This window comes from Rhamphochromis longiceps, linkage group LG23 (assembly GCF_057381845.1).
Source record: "Rhamphochromis longiceps isolate RC_006_pf linkage group LG23, R_longiceps_female_GT1.1, whole genome shotgun sequence".
NCBI classification, from domain to species: Eukaryota; Metazoa; Chordata; class Actinopteri; order Cichliformes; family Cichlidae; genus Rhamphochromis; species Rhamphochromis longiceps.
Window position 1 is genome coordinate 46,026,969 of NC_140578.1, and position 18,069 is coordinate 46,045,037.

General features: G+C 41.9%; 1 protein-coding gene across 1 annotated transcript; it reads right to left on the reverse strand.

Moving 5' to 3' along the window:
- Positions 1-246: 246 nt before the first annotated feature.
- LOC146642912 (transmembrane protein 47-like) lies at positions 247-17,161 on the reverse strand. The gene is made up of 3 exons (XM_085398548.1): positions 16,369-17,161; positions 2,974-3,114; positions 247-425 (listed from the first exon to the last, which is right to left on the reverse strand). The coding sequence occupies exons 1-3, from the start codon at positions 16,595-16,597 to the stop codon at positions 247-249; spliced, it is 549 nt and encodes a 182-aa protein (XP_085254674.1). The 5' UTR covers positions 16,598-17,161.
- Positions 17,162-18,069: the final 908 nt, after the last annotated feature.

The window sequence follows — 18,069 nt, forward strand, 5'->3', positions numbered from 1 at the left end:
TGACACTAGTGTTGATTGAGGCAAAAAACTTAAGCTCCAGACCACTAGGTTCACTGTCTGGATGCAAAACGTGTGATAATACAGTTACTGGCTGTCCGATGTGTCCCTTTAAAGTTCTTGGGAATCGAGCTGTTAATAGACACCCACTCCCTCCCCCTTTCCCAGAACATTAGAAATGTTATTCAGTCCCTATGTACCTCTCAGACTCTGAAGACGTGACCAGAGGGTTCCAGACATGAGGTAGCACTAGTAGTATTCCTCATAGTTCTTGGGATTGAGGCAGTAGAGGATTCCCCCACCGAAGGAAAAGATGGTGCCTCCCCAGGCCAGGCCGTAGCCCCAGTTAAATTCATGGTAGATCCTGAAGTTGATACTCTCGATGAACTTGACAGGGTAGAGGACCAAACTGCAGGCCTGGAGTACAACTGGATGCGATATACAGATTTTAGCAAAATTCTACGCATGCATGTAAAGCTGAAAATAAACTGGAATTAAAAAAAAAAGGTTTATGTCTCAAACTGCACAAATTGACAATTAAATGGATAAAAGTTATATTTAAAATCCCACAAAGAAATTGTTCAAGTGGATATAGCAATTCAATCTTTGTAGCAGACAGTTTTGAACAGAAAACATCGTCTTGTGGATCATTAACATCAGTTAGTAAGTCCTGCTATCACCCAGAGTCAGTCTAAATGTAGCATATCCAATAAAGCCATGCAAAATTTTATCTTTACAATATAAAAATGATCTGAGTTACAGGTCTTTGATGTGCATTGGTGTTGGTTAAAATTTGACAGTATTTCAGTTTTCTTTTTATTTATTTACTTTATTATTATTTTAACGTCCCTCCCTGAGAGGTGGTGGAGGCTTTGTGTGTTTTCTGGGGCTTTTGCCCTTAGAGTCACCCAAGGCAAACTGATCATGGATGAGGGGCAGGACAAATAGTGATTGAGATGACCCCTATGAAAGAAAAAAAAAGTCAATGGAGCAGATTATCCTGCCTGGGATCAGGTTACTCCCTCCTGTGTTATGGCTGTTTTCTGTTGTCTTATGAAAACACTAATTGTACACATCCATGATGTTTCGAGTTGGGTATTTACCCATTAAATTTGACTCTCATCTGGAGAACTTTATGGCACCAGCTAATCTTACTCTTTATCTTTAAAAAATGTAATCCGATCCATTAAATATCATAAAAGCACCTCACAAAACTTGCGACATGGCGTAACCCAGCTCATAACCTTAGCACGTTGGGGCAGCATGCGTAACGTTATAGAGCAGCTGTGGCGTGCGAGACCTCTCGGCGGCCTGGCTGAGCATTTGGAGCCTCGCTACCAAACCGACATTTCATCTCTGAGAAAGTTTACCCAAGTTCATCTCTGAATGTTTGTAAAGCATTCCCACGTTAAGCTTAACAACCGAACAACCGATTTTGAAACCTTCTCCACTGAATAATCAGAACACTGATCAAGTTGGAGTGGGTGTAAAATTGATTTATTTGCAGGTTTTTCCCCAAAACTTGAAAAAATAAACTGATTTAAAAAGCTCAAAATTGGTCATTCTAAATTTTCTTGTATTTAGTCGATATTTAGATTCAATTTTTTTTTTATGTATGATTGAATCAAACAGTCCAGGCTGCATATTTCAAAAATATGCAAATACGAATACAAGTGGTATAAAATAAACAAGTCTTAAAGAGGTGTGAGTTGTGATCCATTATTCACTGAGAGTCCCTTTATAGTTCACCCAAAACATTCAGCCTCTGTATTGGCTCGTTTAAAACTGCTGTCCGCACCCCATCATGGAAACACCAGTACGAATAACAAGTAGCCACAGATGATTGATCTGTTTTCCAGGTTCTAAAATTATACATCATATAATGATTTTTGATGATTATTTAATTGAAGCATGGATGGTTTAAATTACCAAAACAGTTGTGTTCAAATCCATTGTGAAGAAATGGTAAAAATGCAGTCTTGCAAAAAAACTAATTTGCTTTTACATCTTACAAAACTTACAAAAAAAGTATCAAAATTTGGTTTGATCAAGTATCATTCCTATCAACACATACTTTTAAAGGAATCCTTTGTTACTCACATTGAGGTATTTAAAAAATAAAAAAGCTAGCAATGTCAAATGTTAAAGCAAAATATCTTTGATTATCTTTGAGTACAGCACAAGGTCTAGTGGTACTAGAGGTGCTGCAGCTCATCACAGCACCCTCTGCCAAATACAACAAATAGATAAATCTGTTTAAACACTATTCCTGATGTTATTTGCCTACAAAATGTGTGATTTAGAATGTTGTGTTAAATAATCAAAAATACTATATCCCCCTTTGAAAGCGTCATGTAGAAGTGATGCATTTTGACTCTCACCAGCTAAATGTCCTCACAGACATTTTGAACACCTTGGACATCAGTGCCTCTCGTGACCTAAACTTCTCACCGCAAAGTTACACATGAAGTAATAGGAGCTGCACCCAGATGAAGGTAAAGCTGCCCCCACGAAGATTATCATTATAATTAATCAGTAATTTCAATGTCCTGCCTCTGTTGCAAAAGAGTACTTGTTCAACTTCAATTTTGGCTGTATATCAAGATGAACAGGCTTGTAGAGTTGTGCGACGAGACACAACGCTTCAACACACACATCCATAATGATGTCATATTCCAGTGATTTCATGAGCACTCATTTTTCATTAGTGCTTTGACTGCATTCATAATTATAACAAGTTGCACAGACTCTACAAATCTGTGAACCATCTCTGAACGAATAACACTTTAGTGCTCTCTCCCATTTCTCTGGTACCCACAGTAAGATCTTAAAAAAATGTCTGACAAGCAGCAAATCTAGCGTTGAAAAATCAAGCATTTCATGCCCCAAAATTGAAATTTTCCAATTATTCCTGGAGGTATGTATAGGTATGTACAATAGGTAGGTATATACATCAGTATTCTTGTGTATACTGACCTGCAGCAAAGAGCATGAAGGCAACAGGCGCGTAGAACCGCCGTCTCGTGCCAATGCACACAGCAACCAGAGCAACCAAGAATGACATCAGCACCAGGGCTCCACCCCCTAGCAACAGTGCCAGCGTAGCAACCTGCCAGTCTGTAAGGGCAAGGTGGACAAGAAAAGGAGAGAGCGTAAGATGAAAGTAAGTAAAAGAACAGAAAATGCATTCACTGTGCGAGAGTAAAACTATGACCATGCTGTTTATATTGGGGAAAAAAACAATCACAAGTAAATAACTAATGTAAAACTAACACAAAAGCAGTGAGTTCAGTACACTGAGAAGGAGGTAAGCATAAGAGAAAATGGAACTACGACAAAGAGGAAAGGACTAGGAGATGAAAGAAAGGATACTGGGGAAGGACTTTTTATATTATTATACTAATATACAACTATTTTACTATGAAGGTGTCCAAGAATGAGACTAATAGAAAAGAATAACGGAGAGCCGGAAGAGAAGATGGAACTGGAAAACCGATACAGGAAGAAGGAAACAAAGCAGAAATTAGTATAACGTTACAAGGACAGGGGGCAAAATGAAAAGGGTTGCCAGCAGGATGGGAAAAGAGGATAGTGAAAGGAAAAGTGGAGGTGGAATGGGGAGGACCAGGAGATGAGTACAGTGCAAAGGATCTGGGGACCGAGAGGTGGTGAACAATATGAAGACAGAGAGTGCACTTAGTATGTCTAGGCCCACAAAAAGCCCGGACTAAAAAGCTTTGCTGGCAGGTTATCAAAAATCTTCCCATATTTATATGTTGTGGCTTGAACGACACTGAAATAATTCACACACATGCACACACACCATATCACTATTATAAACAACACATTATCTTAAACTGATGATTATATTTCTTCCTACTCCACTTCAGACTTAATGATTGTCATTTCATTTAGATTCTGTTTATATTATTTCTTTTTCTTTTTTCCAGACACCGTGGGAGGCATATTTAAACTGGCCTCCATTAAAGCAGCACAAACTATGACTAAGTAAGTAAAACATCTGCAAAAGAAAGGTAAGCATTTTCATTTGGTTGTAAGTTAACCACACTAAGTAAACTACCAGTTTAAAAAAATACTTATGAAAATAAACAATGGGTCTGGTTGTAGCCAGTAACCTTTTGCAAAAATAAACTTGAAACATAGATTTTATAATGTTTTCAGTTTTTTACCAGCTTTAAAAATGGTTATTAGACTGGGGGTCTTCCCCAATAGAGCCAGATTTACTAAACAGGGCAAAAATAGCAAGGGAGTGCAATACCCAAAATAGTGCTATTAAGACTCAAGATATGCCTCATTATTTTCATAATGGGGTTCAAAGTCAACGTTGTCATCCGTCTGTGAAATTTCTGCAACAGAAGCCACAATATATTTAAAGGAACCTGACACAGAAAATGAAAGAGAAGTTTTGTTGGTGTTGCGTGACTTCTTTTGGTCGGATGTTCCAGGTCATCGGAGTTTGCAAAGAAAATCCAGAATTAGGTGTAATAAGTAATAACTGCAATAACTGCCACCATATCATTCTCTTCGCTTTATTTTACACGTTGAAAAAGGAACTACCAAAAATGTATATGCAATGTATATGGAAATAAAACATGAGAAAAAGGAGAAAGAGGGAGGAAAACAAAATAGAATGGGACAATGTGAAAACAGAAAAAGGCTGACGGATCTTGGTGACAACTGTAATTCAGTTTAAAGCAAAAAATAAATATAATATTTATTTTCAGCTTGCAGGATATACAGTGTCATTTTCTGAACACTTACTCGGAGAGCATGTAACACAAGTTTATTATTGCTGTACTGACAGGATTGTACCATCTACAACTGTAAAAGGTTGATTAAAGAAACGCACTTCCAACACCAAATCCAGTGAGTAAATACGGCTGATACAAGGTTATTTTTAATGTTTAAATATCATAGCTTTTATATACTTCAGATTTTTTTAATATAGTTCTTGATTAAACAGACTGATTTTAGCACACTTACAGTGCATAATTACATAAATTGTAAATGTACAAATTGTTTTCCATATGTACATAATTTAATGTCCTAAAAATTGGACTGGACAATTCTCACGTTTTTTGTTTTTATCATAAATAAGCCCAACCAATATTACATATTTATGTCTCTAAAAGAATGCAACAAACATAAAACCTAAAAAATAAAATGTGTTTTTAAATTTAAAAACAGAAAGCACATTTAATGAAATTAAGACTAGGCTATTGTTAGCAGTTTGTTAAAAAGTGGGAAAATGCACATATAGATATAGATATAAAGATATATGCATGTTATATGTGTGCCACTCTGAAAGCAACTTTGTACCTGTTAGCATTAATGGAGGTGGGATTTGAGTGCATTGGCATGGACCTAATTGGGCCAGTTCACTGGAGTACATAGGGATATAACTTCACCCAGTATGCCAGATTACCAGTCCAGCCCTGAATACATTTTCCTGGTGGACCAAGGCACTTTTGGGTTAATGGGTCGCCTGCGCATCAGCTGTACAAGCACTGACAGCAGGCCATTCATTCATTTTCATTACTGGCACTGAATTGCCCAGTCAGATCTCTTAATTCAATTGGTCCCTCCCTTACCTTTGATGAGTGCTCATGCACTTTGTAAAAAACGTTTAGTGTGCAAGACGTGGCAAGAAGCTGGAGAGCTGAGAGAAAACAAGGTGCCTGCTACACCGTGAACAGTAGTACCAGCAACAACTAGTAACCATGCCTCATTGTCACAGTAGCCTGCTGCTGCTAGCACTAGGTGTGGAGAAGTGAAGAAAAGACGGAGGAAGATGAAATTTACATGGTAAGATAATAGTAAAAAAATGAGAATAACTGTTTACTTTGGCTATGAGCTTCTGCTAATACCTAAAGTGTAGTTCTTAATTATTGTCCCATACTGCAGTGCAAATAAAAAGTAACTGAACAACAACGGCACCGACATAATTAAAACCTGTTTCAATATCAATAGTCAAACAAATGAATATATGCATAATATGTGTACATGATAGCAATAACGGTGGGACGCTTGAACCATTTGCTCTTGTACGTCAGCATCCATCACCAGCAGACTGATGAGATGGTGAAGCCTGAGTAAAACATCTGAGAGCAGAGCTACACACATTAGGAAGGTTATCACGTGAAAATCTTCTCCAGGTCCAGAAAGGTTAGCAGCAACTATACAAAAGAGGGGATAAACTCAGACCATTTTCACAGGGAGATAAAGTGCCTTGTGAACCTTCGTGGTTACATGGCGAGGGGAGGATGTTGGCTATGAAGGGGTGGAGCCACACAAGTATTTCACCTCAGCCTCCTTAAAACATGGAGAGAGGTGGAATCCGTTCCTCTGGTGAGCTTAGCAAAGGATTAAGATGACCTGGGGACTGAAGTGTCAAATTCAACTATTTCATCCTTTCTTCTTTGTGATGACCATCTAGGGCCAGTAGGCTAGGCTGGATGGCTCTCCAATGTAAAGTCGGTTGATGGGGGTATGTGGTGGGGTGTGGTTGGCTCAGCTGAAGGGGAGGGGTGGTGCAACAAGATCAGGGGAGGCTGGCCAGCGCAGTTGCCACTGATTGTCGAATCATGCCTCTACTATTTCATCAGCGCGCTGGGAAAGAGAGGAGAGTTGCATGGGAGCAATTGCAGTGAGCTGGGCAGATGAGAGAAAGAGTGGCTGCAACAGCTAGAAATAAGCACTATAAAGATTCACAGTTAATCACTGCTATGACCATTGTGTGTGTTGTGCTGGGTCAAACAGTAGCCAGACGTGTTACACCCCTCTTCAACAACTTGGTGCTAAGATTTAAAAGGCATTTAGGAAGGACTCTTCTGGCCTGAACACCCTTCGGAGAAAACACAGGTAAGAAACACAATCAGTAAAAATTTTCACTCATTAGGGTATAAATTGTTTTTCCTGCCAATTAAGGATAAACATCACACAAACCTTCACAGACACATCACACAAATGTTAAAATTATATTTTCTGTTGGCTTAAACAAACTTACCATACTAATAAGGATTTCTGTTGCTAGATAGACCTTCACCAGTACCAGCTTTGAGACAGCCAACAAGGAAAAAACCCACGAGACAAATTATAGTTTTTGTAAAGGACCAAATATTCATGGTAATTTACATATTCACTGTTACATATTTACAAAAAAAGACAGTTGTTGGAATTAGCATATTCACTGCCTTCTTCTTGCTCTCATTTATACACACACACACACACACACACACACACACACACACACACACACACTTCTTAAAGGCAAACACACTGGTGGCTGCCAGTGCTACCCCTCAGCCTCCTAGTAGATGCACTGATGGTATAAATTTGAAAATCCTAGTTGAATTCCTACTGAAGTTATTGCATTCACAAGATTTTCAGAAAACTTGAACTCTGATCTTGATCTTAAGGTTGATCAAGGTCAGAGTTCAGGTCTCAGTTTCAACTGTGAAGTGAAGACTTTGAGCTGCAGGTTTGACAGGAAGAGTTGCTGCAAGAAAGCCATTGCTAAGATGTCAGAATAAGACAAAGAGGTTTGCCTGGGCCATGAAACACTCCCATTGCACTACTGAAGACTCGAAGAAGGTATTATGGACTGATAAATCAAAATTTGAAACCTTCAGTTCAGCACTCAGGATCTTTGTACGCTGTCAAGTAGGCGAAAGGATGGTTTCACAGTATGTGGTATCAACTGTCAAACATGGAGCAGTGGGATGGTCTGCACAGACTTTGACCAAGTGATGAAAACTGATGATCAAAAGGTTCGCCCTGAAACAGCGCTTTTGTATTGATTAGGGACAGACACGACACTCACACAAAGGAAGAACACACACCGTTATTTGTGCCGAAAAGTTGCCGGAAAATTATTTTCCTGGTGGCTCATTACAACCCAGTGGCTGGTCACATGGGATATATAAAACTCTGAAATGAATAATGGCCCGAATTTATTGGCCAGGCATCCGGGTGGATGTGCACCAATCGTGCTCCAGAGTAGGAATTCTGATGCTGACTGACCAGGGCACATTGTTCATGTCTCACACACTAGAAGAATGGTATAAATTATTGGGCCTTAAATCTGTTTGTACCGGCGTCTACTGCCCTCAAACTGATGGGCTGGTTACACAGATATATCACCTCAACCTCCTAAGAGCATGGAGAGAAGGTGAAACCACTTCTATGGTGAGCTTGGTGAAGGAGAGAGATGAGTTGGGGACAGAGGTGCTAATTCCACCTCCTCCGCTTTCCTCCATTGCGATGACAATCTCACACAAGCCCAGAGAGTGGATGTTGCCACTTTTTAATAGCGTTTTGCGAATGTGTTTTCTCCTGGACAGCTGGGCAGAGCATATGCAGCGGGTCCCGGAGTCCCTGAGGCAGCCGGGGCTTATGGCCAACCCGAAGAAGTATGCGCTTGGACAGAGTGAGGTACAGAATCTGGGGTACCACGTGAAAGGCGGGCAGGTGCGCCCCCACGTGTAGAAGACAACAGGCATCACATCCTGCCTATGTCCTAAGGCCATAAAAGAGGTGAGGTTGTTTTTGGTTATTGCTGCAGTTTCATCCCAAACTTTGTACCTGTCCTGTGCACTGCCTGGATTGATTACAAGAAGGCCTATGACTCAATGCCCCACAGCTGGATACTGGAATGCCTAGAATTGTACAAGATCAACAGGACCCTGAGAGCCTTCATCAGGAACTCAATGGGGATGTGGCGTACAACACTAGAGGCCAACTCCAAGCCCATAGCACAAGTCACCATCAAGTGCGGGATCTACCAAGGAGATGCTCTGTCCCCACTGCTGTTCTGCATAGGCCTGAACCCCCTCAGTGAGATCATTAACAAGACTGGCTACGGATACCGACTACGGAACGGAGCAGTTGTCAGCCACCTCCTGTACATGGATGACATCAAGCTGTATGCCAAGAGTGAACGAGACATCGATTCACTGATCCACACTACCAGGCTATACAGCAATGACATTGGAATGTCGTTCGGACTGGAGAAGTGTAGTCGGATGGTAACAAAGAGAGGGAAGGTAGTCAGAACTGAGGGGATTGAACTACCAGAAGGCAACATTGCAGACATAGAGGACAGTTACAAGTACCTGGGGATCCCGCAGGCGAATGGGAACCATGAAGAGGCCGCTAGAAAAGCTGCAACCACCAAGTACCTGCAGAGGGTCAGGCAAGTCCTGAGGAGTCAGCTGAGCGGTAAGAACAAGATCCGGGCCATCAACACGTACGCCCTGCCCGTGATCAGGTACCCTGCTGGGGTAATAGGCTGGCCAAAGGAGGAGATAGAAGCCACTGACATCGAGACAAGAAAGCTCCTTACCATGCATGGAGGGTTTCACCCCAAGTCCAGCACCCTGAGGCTGTACGCTAAGCGGAAGGAAGGGGGCCGGGGACTGGTGAGTGTCAGCACCACAGTCCAGGATGAGACAAGGAACATCCAAGAATACATTGGGAAGATGGCCCCAACTGACCGAGTGCTCAGTGAATACCTCCGGCAGCAGAAACCCAAGAAAGAGGGGGACGAGGAACCATCATGGAAGGACAGGCCCCTGCACGGTATGTACCACCAGCAGATAGAGGAGGTGGCTGATATCCAGAAATCCTAATAGTGGCTGGACAAAGCTGGACTGAAAGACAGCACGGAAGTACTAATCATGGCAGCACAAGAACAAGCTCCGAGTACAAGATCCATAGAGGCTGGGGTCTATCACACCAGGCAAGACCCCAGGTGCAGGCTGTGTAAAGATGCCCCAGAGACAATCCAGCACATAACAGCAGGGTGCAAGATGCTAGCAGGCAAGGCATACATGGAACGCCATAACCAGATACAGACGGACAAAATGGTGGTGGCTAACCAACCGGACATAGTGGTGGTAGACAAACAGAAGAAGACGGCCGTAGTGATCGATGTAGCGGTTCCGAATGACAGCAATATCAGGAAGAAGGAACACGAGAAGCTGGAGAAATACCAAGGGCTCAGAGAAGAGCTCGAGAGGATGTGGAGGGTGAAGGTAACGGTGGTCCCCGTGGTAATCGGAGCACTAGGTGCGGTGACTCCCAAGCTAGGCGAGTGGCTCCAGCAGATCCCGGGAACAACATCGGAGATCTCTGTCCAGAAGAGCGCAGTCCTGGGAACAGCTAAGATACTGCGCAGGACCCTCAAGCTCCCAGGCCTCTGGTAGAGGACCCGAGCTTGAAGGATAAACCGCCTGCAGGGGCGTGCTGGGTGGTTTTTTTTTTTGTTTATATATATATATATATATATATATATATATATATATATACACACATATACACACTGAACAAAAATATAAACGCAACACTTTTGTTTTTGCTCCCATTCCCCATGGGATGGACGTAGAGACCTAAAATTCATTCCAGATACACAATAAACCGCCCGCAGGGGCGTGCTGGGTGTGTGTATAAACTAGCTTGTTACACTCTTACTGCAAGCTAACAAGATAAAACTTTCAAATGTACAAATTATCGTACCATTTTACACAAAACAAAAGATAATAATTATTTTATCATCACTCATACTTACAGACATATGTTGTCCAAGGCATAAACATTTTAAGGTCTGTATCAGCTTAGAACAATAACATTTCTGCATCACTTTCTGCCATCTTTGAATTTTTCACGGTCTCATTTTTCCTTTCCCAAAGTAGTCAATATCCGTAATAACCAGTTTACCTTATAAAAGGCAGAACAATATATATGAATGAGAGAGCGAGAGGGAGAGAGATTTTAGCCTTCAGCCGCTAGCATTCCTCCACCCCCCCCATCTTTGTGTCATTTATGACACCACACAAAGCTCGAGTGTGTTTTCGGACCGTGCAAATGCCTTTTCCTAACATACTCCCAGAGTGTGTGTGTGTGTGTGTGTGTGTGTGTGCAGATGTGTTGACTATGGTAGTTGGGGTTTTAGGTGGTGGATTCACTGTCTGTCTGCCATAGAGCTGTATGCCACATCATTTCCCATTCTTCATTCAGCCACTACAAATAGAACAGGCGTCTCTGGGGGGCTCACTGAGAGCAGAGATGGAGCTGAAGAAGGAGAGTGGAAGGGGAAAGAGAGAAGGGTGTGAAGGAAATACTAGAGAAGTTTGACCCACGAGAAAACAGAACAGAGAAATGGAGATGGGAGGGGTGAGGGAAGGGAAGAATGGTAAAACTACAAAGGGGTAATGATTAACATTAGAAATGTATCGCTAAATCCTTTAGGGAGGAAAGGACAGTAATGATGAAGCAAAGGAAAATATAACACAACAAAGAGCCAGACAGCATTTATACAAGGTTTTACGTCTTCACACTGACTTATTGTGAAACAAGACAAATCTGATTTCCAATTAAATCACTACAATTAAGTGACTATAGTAATCTAGGCTCAAGTTCTGCTATTTTGTATACATTAGGTATATAATTCAGTTCAATTCAATTTTATTTATATAGCGCCAAATCACAACAGCAGTCGCCTAAAGGCGCTTTATATTGGACATGTACAGAGAAAAACCCACCAATCATATGACCCCCTATGAGCAAGCCCTTTGGTGACAGTGGGAAGGAAAAACTCCCTTTTAACAGGAAGAAACCTCCAGCAGAACCGCTGATTCTGATGTTTCGGTGTGTCTGCACTTTGTTTCTCTGTCCTTTTTGCGCCGATTCTGAAGCTGTTAGTTTTATCTCTCTCCAAACAATATTGACTGAACCAGCAGCAAAAGAAGATCCAAACTACGCTTCACATAGACATCGTCGTGAATTCCCTCTGACTTTTGCTGTTTTGCTTCCACCAGGATAAAATCACACTTCATGCAGAGCTCGGGGTCTCTCTCTCTCTCTCTCTGTACCTCAAGAACAGTTTCCCGTCTAAAAATCAGTTTTCTGCATTATTTGTTTGCTTATTATGCACAAGTCTTCTGTTGTTTACAGCGCTGTCGGCCGCTGTTTTTTTCCTTTTACTTACTTCTGAAAAGAAAGCCTCATTTCTACCATTCAATAGGCTGCTGAACAAATTTAAACTTTTTAAAATTACGCAAAACTGCAAAACACTTGGCTGTGTCTCTAATAAAGCCTCTGCAACTTTGCTCTGCTTCACTTCAGCAGCATCAGCTAATGTTCATATGTTGATTACGGTAATGGTTTTCTTTCGTTTTTGATCTACTGCAGAATATTTGTATAAAATCCCAGGCCAGGAAAATCTCCTTCACGTTTTTCTGTGTTTTATCCTCAGCTACACAAAGGCATTTGCTGTGTTGCTTACACCTTTGATAAAGTCTCGCAAATGTCAGCTTTCTTTTTATAGATATATAAAATATGGAAATGTACTGATATGTAATCAGAATTATAATATTTCTGACTGTCTGAGGCAAAATTTCCCCGATTCAAATCGAATCGAATCGAATTGTATTGTGGATCGAATTGATTCGGGACCTTGTGAATCGGAATCGAATCGATTCTAAAAATCAGTGGCGATACCCAGCCCTACTTAAAAGTAGAGATAGTGTCTGTCTCCCGAATCCCAATGAAGGGAAGCCAATACTGGAGAAATCTGCTCTCTCTTTCTAGTCCCTGTCAGGACTCTTGCTGCAGCATTTTGGATTAGCTGAAGGCTTTTCAGGGAGTTTCTAGGACTTCCTGATAATAATGAATTGCAGTCGTCCAGCCTGGAAGTAATAAATGCATGAACTAGTTTTTCAGCGTCACTCTGAGACAGGATATTTCTAACTTTAGAGATGTTGCACAAATGGAAGAAAGAAATGTAAGAAAGTCTTACATATTTGTTAGATACCATATTTCTAAGATTTTCAGGGCCGAGTACAATAACCTCAGTTTTATATGAATTAAGAAGCAGAAAGTTAGCGGCCATCCAGGTCTTTATGTCTTTAAGACATTCCTGCAGTTTAACTAATTGGTGTGTGTTATCTGGGATTTATAGATGTATTTCTCCATAGCCTCTCGCTCAGGGAGGGAGAGGCTATAGAGACGACTGGTTGGCAATGGAGCGCCGGGGAGCAGGTCAATAGCACAGTCGTAAGGATGGTGCAGAGGGAGTGACTGTGCAAGGTCTTTGCGAAAACCCTCAGCAAGGTCATGATAAACCGAGGGAACATTGGCTAAGTCGGAAGACGCTGGCGGCTCCGATGGAGAGGCCACCCAGCTGGAAGTGGAGGTAGTTTTTAGGCAAGTCATGTGGCACTCCTCCGCCCACCCAGTGATGCATCCCTTCTGCCAATTGATATGTGGGTTGTGTTGTTGAAGCCAGGGATGCCCCAAAACTAGCGGTGTTTGAGTGGCTCGGAAAACAAAAAACAAATCTCTGACAGTGTGCCAGGTTTTGGAAACGTGCGTAATGTCGGGAAGACACTGTCCTGACAAGGCGGCGACACGCAGGGCATGAGGTAAGGGGTCCAGATTCAGAAAGAGCTGCAGAGCTAATTCTGAGTCAATAAAGTTCATGACAACATGTGACCCAGTAGCAATCCTCAAAGCATCTGCCATTTTTAGACTTTGGTTTTTGACTTTTCAGAACGTGCTTCTGATGATGTCTTGATCACATGGGAAACTTTTCCAATTTGCAGTGAGCTTCCCCTACATTTTCCAGTTTCATGTGCTCTTGCACTCTCTCTCTCTCAGACAGTGAGGGAGTTCTGCTGAAGAGCTTACGACCATATTCCAGGTTGTGAAATTATCTTGAAGGGTCACTTAGTGCATTGCACTAAGACACAAGGGAATCCTGACCAAACTATGACAGAAGGGATATGCTTATAATTGCAACTGCAATTATTGATACAGCTAACTGTATCAACCCATGTGTCATAATTGTCAAACATCCATCAAATTTGAGAAAATTTCAATCTGGACCCAAATCAATGTTTGAATTAAAAGTATTTTATGTAAATAAAAGACATATCACCAGTTCTGAGCGCAGGCTAGGAGGCCAGCAGTGGAGACTGAGCTGTTTTTGGGGAGAATCTGGAGGCGGAGCAGAGGTCTCTCCAGAGGTCCCTCTTGTAACTGTTGATGGAGGCAGCGAAGACTTCCCGTAACATGAGAAAAGGGGGCCCACTTGGCTGGGAGGCAGCAAAAGGGAAGCAAAGGTGAAAACCAGCAGTGGAGACACAACCACAAGGTGGGCTTACTGACTGGGGAGGCTGGACAAATGCAAGCAGCACAGCCCACCTGGGAGCTTAGCTGGAGACAGGAGGGTCCCATCTCCTCTGCCAGTGTTGAGGAGATGGGATCCTTAAGTGGGTTTTGCTGGTGCTGGTGGACAGCATCGGCAGATTAGATGGGACTCCACAAGGAGCTTGAGAAGGGTACAACCAAAAGAAGGGAAGGCTGCGATGAAGGAGATGGAGCCCAATAGGAGATATGGTTGAATGTCAGTGATGCAGGTTGAGTTTCAGAGGAGAACAAGGAGGTTTATCCAGGTTACAGAACTGTGTGTGGGTGAGGTGGACCTACACATACATTGGCAGGTGATTTTGATGCTGTATCTGTTTTTCTTTTTGAGTAGATCAGGCAGATTTAATCATACTATTCAACTCAGCTAACTTTGTGAAATGTCGACATCCAACTCAGTGAGTATGCTGCAAATCTGCCCACTGTAGCTACATATTCAAGAACAAAGGAGGCGAAGAAAGCATTTTCCCAATGATGAGTTCAGATTTACTTCAATATGAAAAGAAATTAAAACGTGATTGTAAATGACGAGCAGAAAAGAGAAACTGCAAGGGAAAGCAAGAGCAACTGACACATAAAGGGTGTGATGTATATTTAAGATCAATATTTGTGGTGGAAAGATACTCATACGACACAGAACCTTCGCAATGGATATCTAATTAAGGAGAACTGGTTAGGTCTCTGAGAGTGAGAGTGTGTGTGTGTGTGTGTGTGTGTGTGTGTGTGTGTGTGTGTGTGTGTGTGTGTGTGTGTGTGTGTGTGTGTGAAGAAAAGATGAGACACTCACACAAACATTAAGTGAATGTGTGTGTTCCCAGGTCCAGGGGGAGATGGAATGGAGATGCAACTACAGAGAAATCAGAGTGTGACATGAAATATTCAGCTGGGCTTCTGAGGAGAATGTCCAGAAATAGGTCATCTCAACATGGTAGCTTCTGATTGGCCCAAAACACACACACTGATTTAAACGCTGACATACAGATTTTTTGTCACACAAAGACAGACACACAATCCATCACACACACACACTCGTGATCTCATCCCACCCACAGAGAGAGCAGCGTAGACTTCTGGATTGGTTCCAGGTAGATGTATCTATGCGACAGAAGATTTTGAAGATTTTTTAATACCCCAGTAAGCTCCTGCTTTCACACTGGCTGTAAATACAGCCACTTTCAATTTAGTTAAAACAATGCGTGTGAACTGTTGTTGCCCTGGAAACAAATCCAACATTGATGATCAACCAATACTCTCTTGCCAAGAAGTGCAAGACCTCTCCTGGACCTGAGAACAAGGATGCGTTCCCAACAACTATAGAATGGGGATAAAAATTAAAAGAGTGAGATAGGATGAAGTCATTAGCTGTGAGCCAGCACTTCTCCCCTCCACTACACCTTCCTTTTTTGTATATTGTTGACAAATTAATTCATTTAGAACTGACAAGTGGCAACATCCATAAGTGCAGGTGACAGCTGTGGCACTTTCGAAATCACGCAAATTAATTGCCTAAAAAACAGACAAAGAAAACAAATGCTTACAGTAAAGAATAAAAAGCTAGTGGGTGTTTTGCAGTTTAATAGTATATTATTTTCAGATTATCAAAAATAGTTGTCGAGTAAGTTTCAGATCATTAATCTTTATTGTTTTAAGTCTAATGTAATTTTATACAGCTCCCTGACTTGTTGGTTCCAGCTATCGTGTGTGCTGAACAACATCTTAGTTATCACGTTTAAGCTATCGCATTTACAAACGCATTGTGAAGTGAGCTCTAACCGTACATAAGACATCCACTTTACCCTCACAATAATTCATCTGGAGATCTCAGAAGAGACAGAGACTGGCGAGCTGTGTCAGGGGGACGCTCTCTTATGGCAGTGGGCAGTCAGAGTACGAGCCAGGATGATAACTTTCTCTGGCTATTAGAGTCGACAGGATCTGGGTATTCTCCACCACAACTCCTTTATTATGATCAGCTTCAGCATCAGTTTTCGCTGTTATTACGAACAGCTCTTTGTTACACAAAGCTCCTGTTAGTGCACATTAGAAAAGATAACCACGCTCTAACATCTTACCTGAAACAGGTGATTTTATTTATTTATTTTTTCATAAACCCAAACAACATCGATACCCCCTTCCATTCATTACCTGAGTCCAGCGTGCTGCTGCACTGCCAGTTCTCGCTACTCGCTGGCTTCCAGCAGGACTCCCACAAGGACAGGTAGTACTGGTCGTCGGCAGTCACCCAAGCCGGGCTCATCACGGCTCCTATGTCCAAGCAAAGCGCCAGGAAGACGCACACCAGCCCGACAAGCTTCAGCGGTGTCAGTGGGGAGCTTCGCGCTGACCCCTCCGTCTCGGGTACAGCAGACGCCATGGCGGGACTGGAGAGGCGAAGAGGGCTCGAAACAAGGGGAGGGTGTGTGTGGGTGTCCTATGAATGTTTTGATGTATCCGTCCCTCACGCTGTTTGGAGGTCGAATGCGAAAGTCGGTCGGGCAAGTCCCAGCAGTGTTGTTACTGCAGCCAGACGCTGCGCCTGTGGGAACAGCCGCCGCCGAGTGCCGGTTCTGACAAAACGTCCTACTTTGGCAAAACGTCCTACTGTAAGTAGTTTATGCACATTTCTGCTGTCACAGGGTCATTCCAGCACAAATATAAGTAGGTATGACGGTTTGCCACTTAACTTTGCCCATCAGAGTATGCTTGTAGCTCGTAATTATAAAGCCAGGACGGTTTGCCACTTCATTTTAGCCGTTAAAGTATGCTTGTAGGTCACATTCACAAAGGTAGCATGGTATGTGTGTAGCTGTTATTAACAAAAGTAAGATGATTGCCACTGAATTCTAGCTGTAAAATTATGCTTCTAGCTCATATTCACAGAGGTAGGATGCTTCGCCATTGAATTTCGTGTTGTGCGCATGCGTAGAAACAACGGGTAGGATGGTTTGTCAGGTAGGATGGATTCCCAGAACACCGGCGATCTCTATCGCTTATAGCGCTGACGTCAAGGCTTGGGGGAATCAGCAGGTGATACGGGTCCTAGAGAGAGAGAGAGAGAGACCTCTATTAATTACGGTATAGACATGCTGTGTGAACGAGGAGCCTGGTTAGGCTCAAGAAATCTTACACTAAATCTTTAGATATAAAAAAAAAAATCACAAAAAACACAGGTTAGCCAGTTTCAGCTGTCAAATGCCCAGTAAACAAGCTGATAATTGTTGACGTTTCATTGATTGACAGTCGTTTTATTTGACCCAACTTAATTTGGCCACTCGGGGGCAGCAGATACAAAAACAACCCTGACATATAATCACCTGGTCAGTATGTTCACCCTCTGTTCAGTTTTCAACCTTTATTTAAATAAAACAAACATTCAGACTGCATTTATAAAACAAGTTCATTACAATGACTTGTTTTAAAAATACAGTCTACAGCAACATAAACACACGCACACACACAAAACAGGTTATTTGACAGTCCATCTTGATAACTAGTTAGATTTACTAAAATATACTCTTGTCTGTTTAGTTACTTCAGTAAACAGCTTTTGTTTTAAGCTTGTTCTTTTTTTAGCTAAAGTCAGCATCACGTTTTATGACACAATTTATGGATGTATGGATGGACACAATACTCTAAACTAGTATTTACTGATAAAACCAAAGCTCAGCCATCTCATCATAAATATATGAAAAAATATTGTAAATATTGCCACATTTTGCCAAACCTGAGACTTGAATACAATCATCTACAGACTACTATGCAATGTCATAGTGGCCATTTTTAATACAGTCTATGACTATGGCTCAGGTCTGGCTCTGACACCGGAAATTAACGAGTTATAAAGAC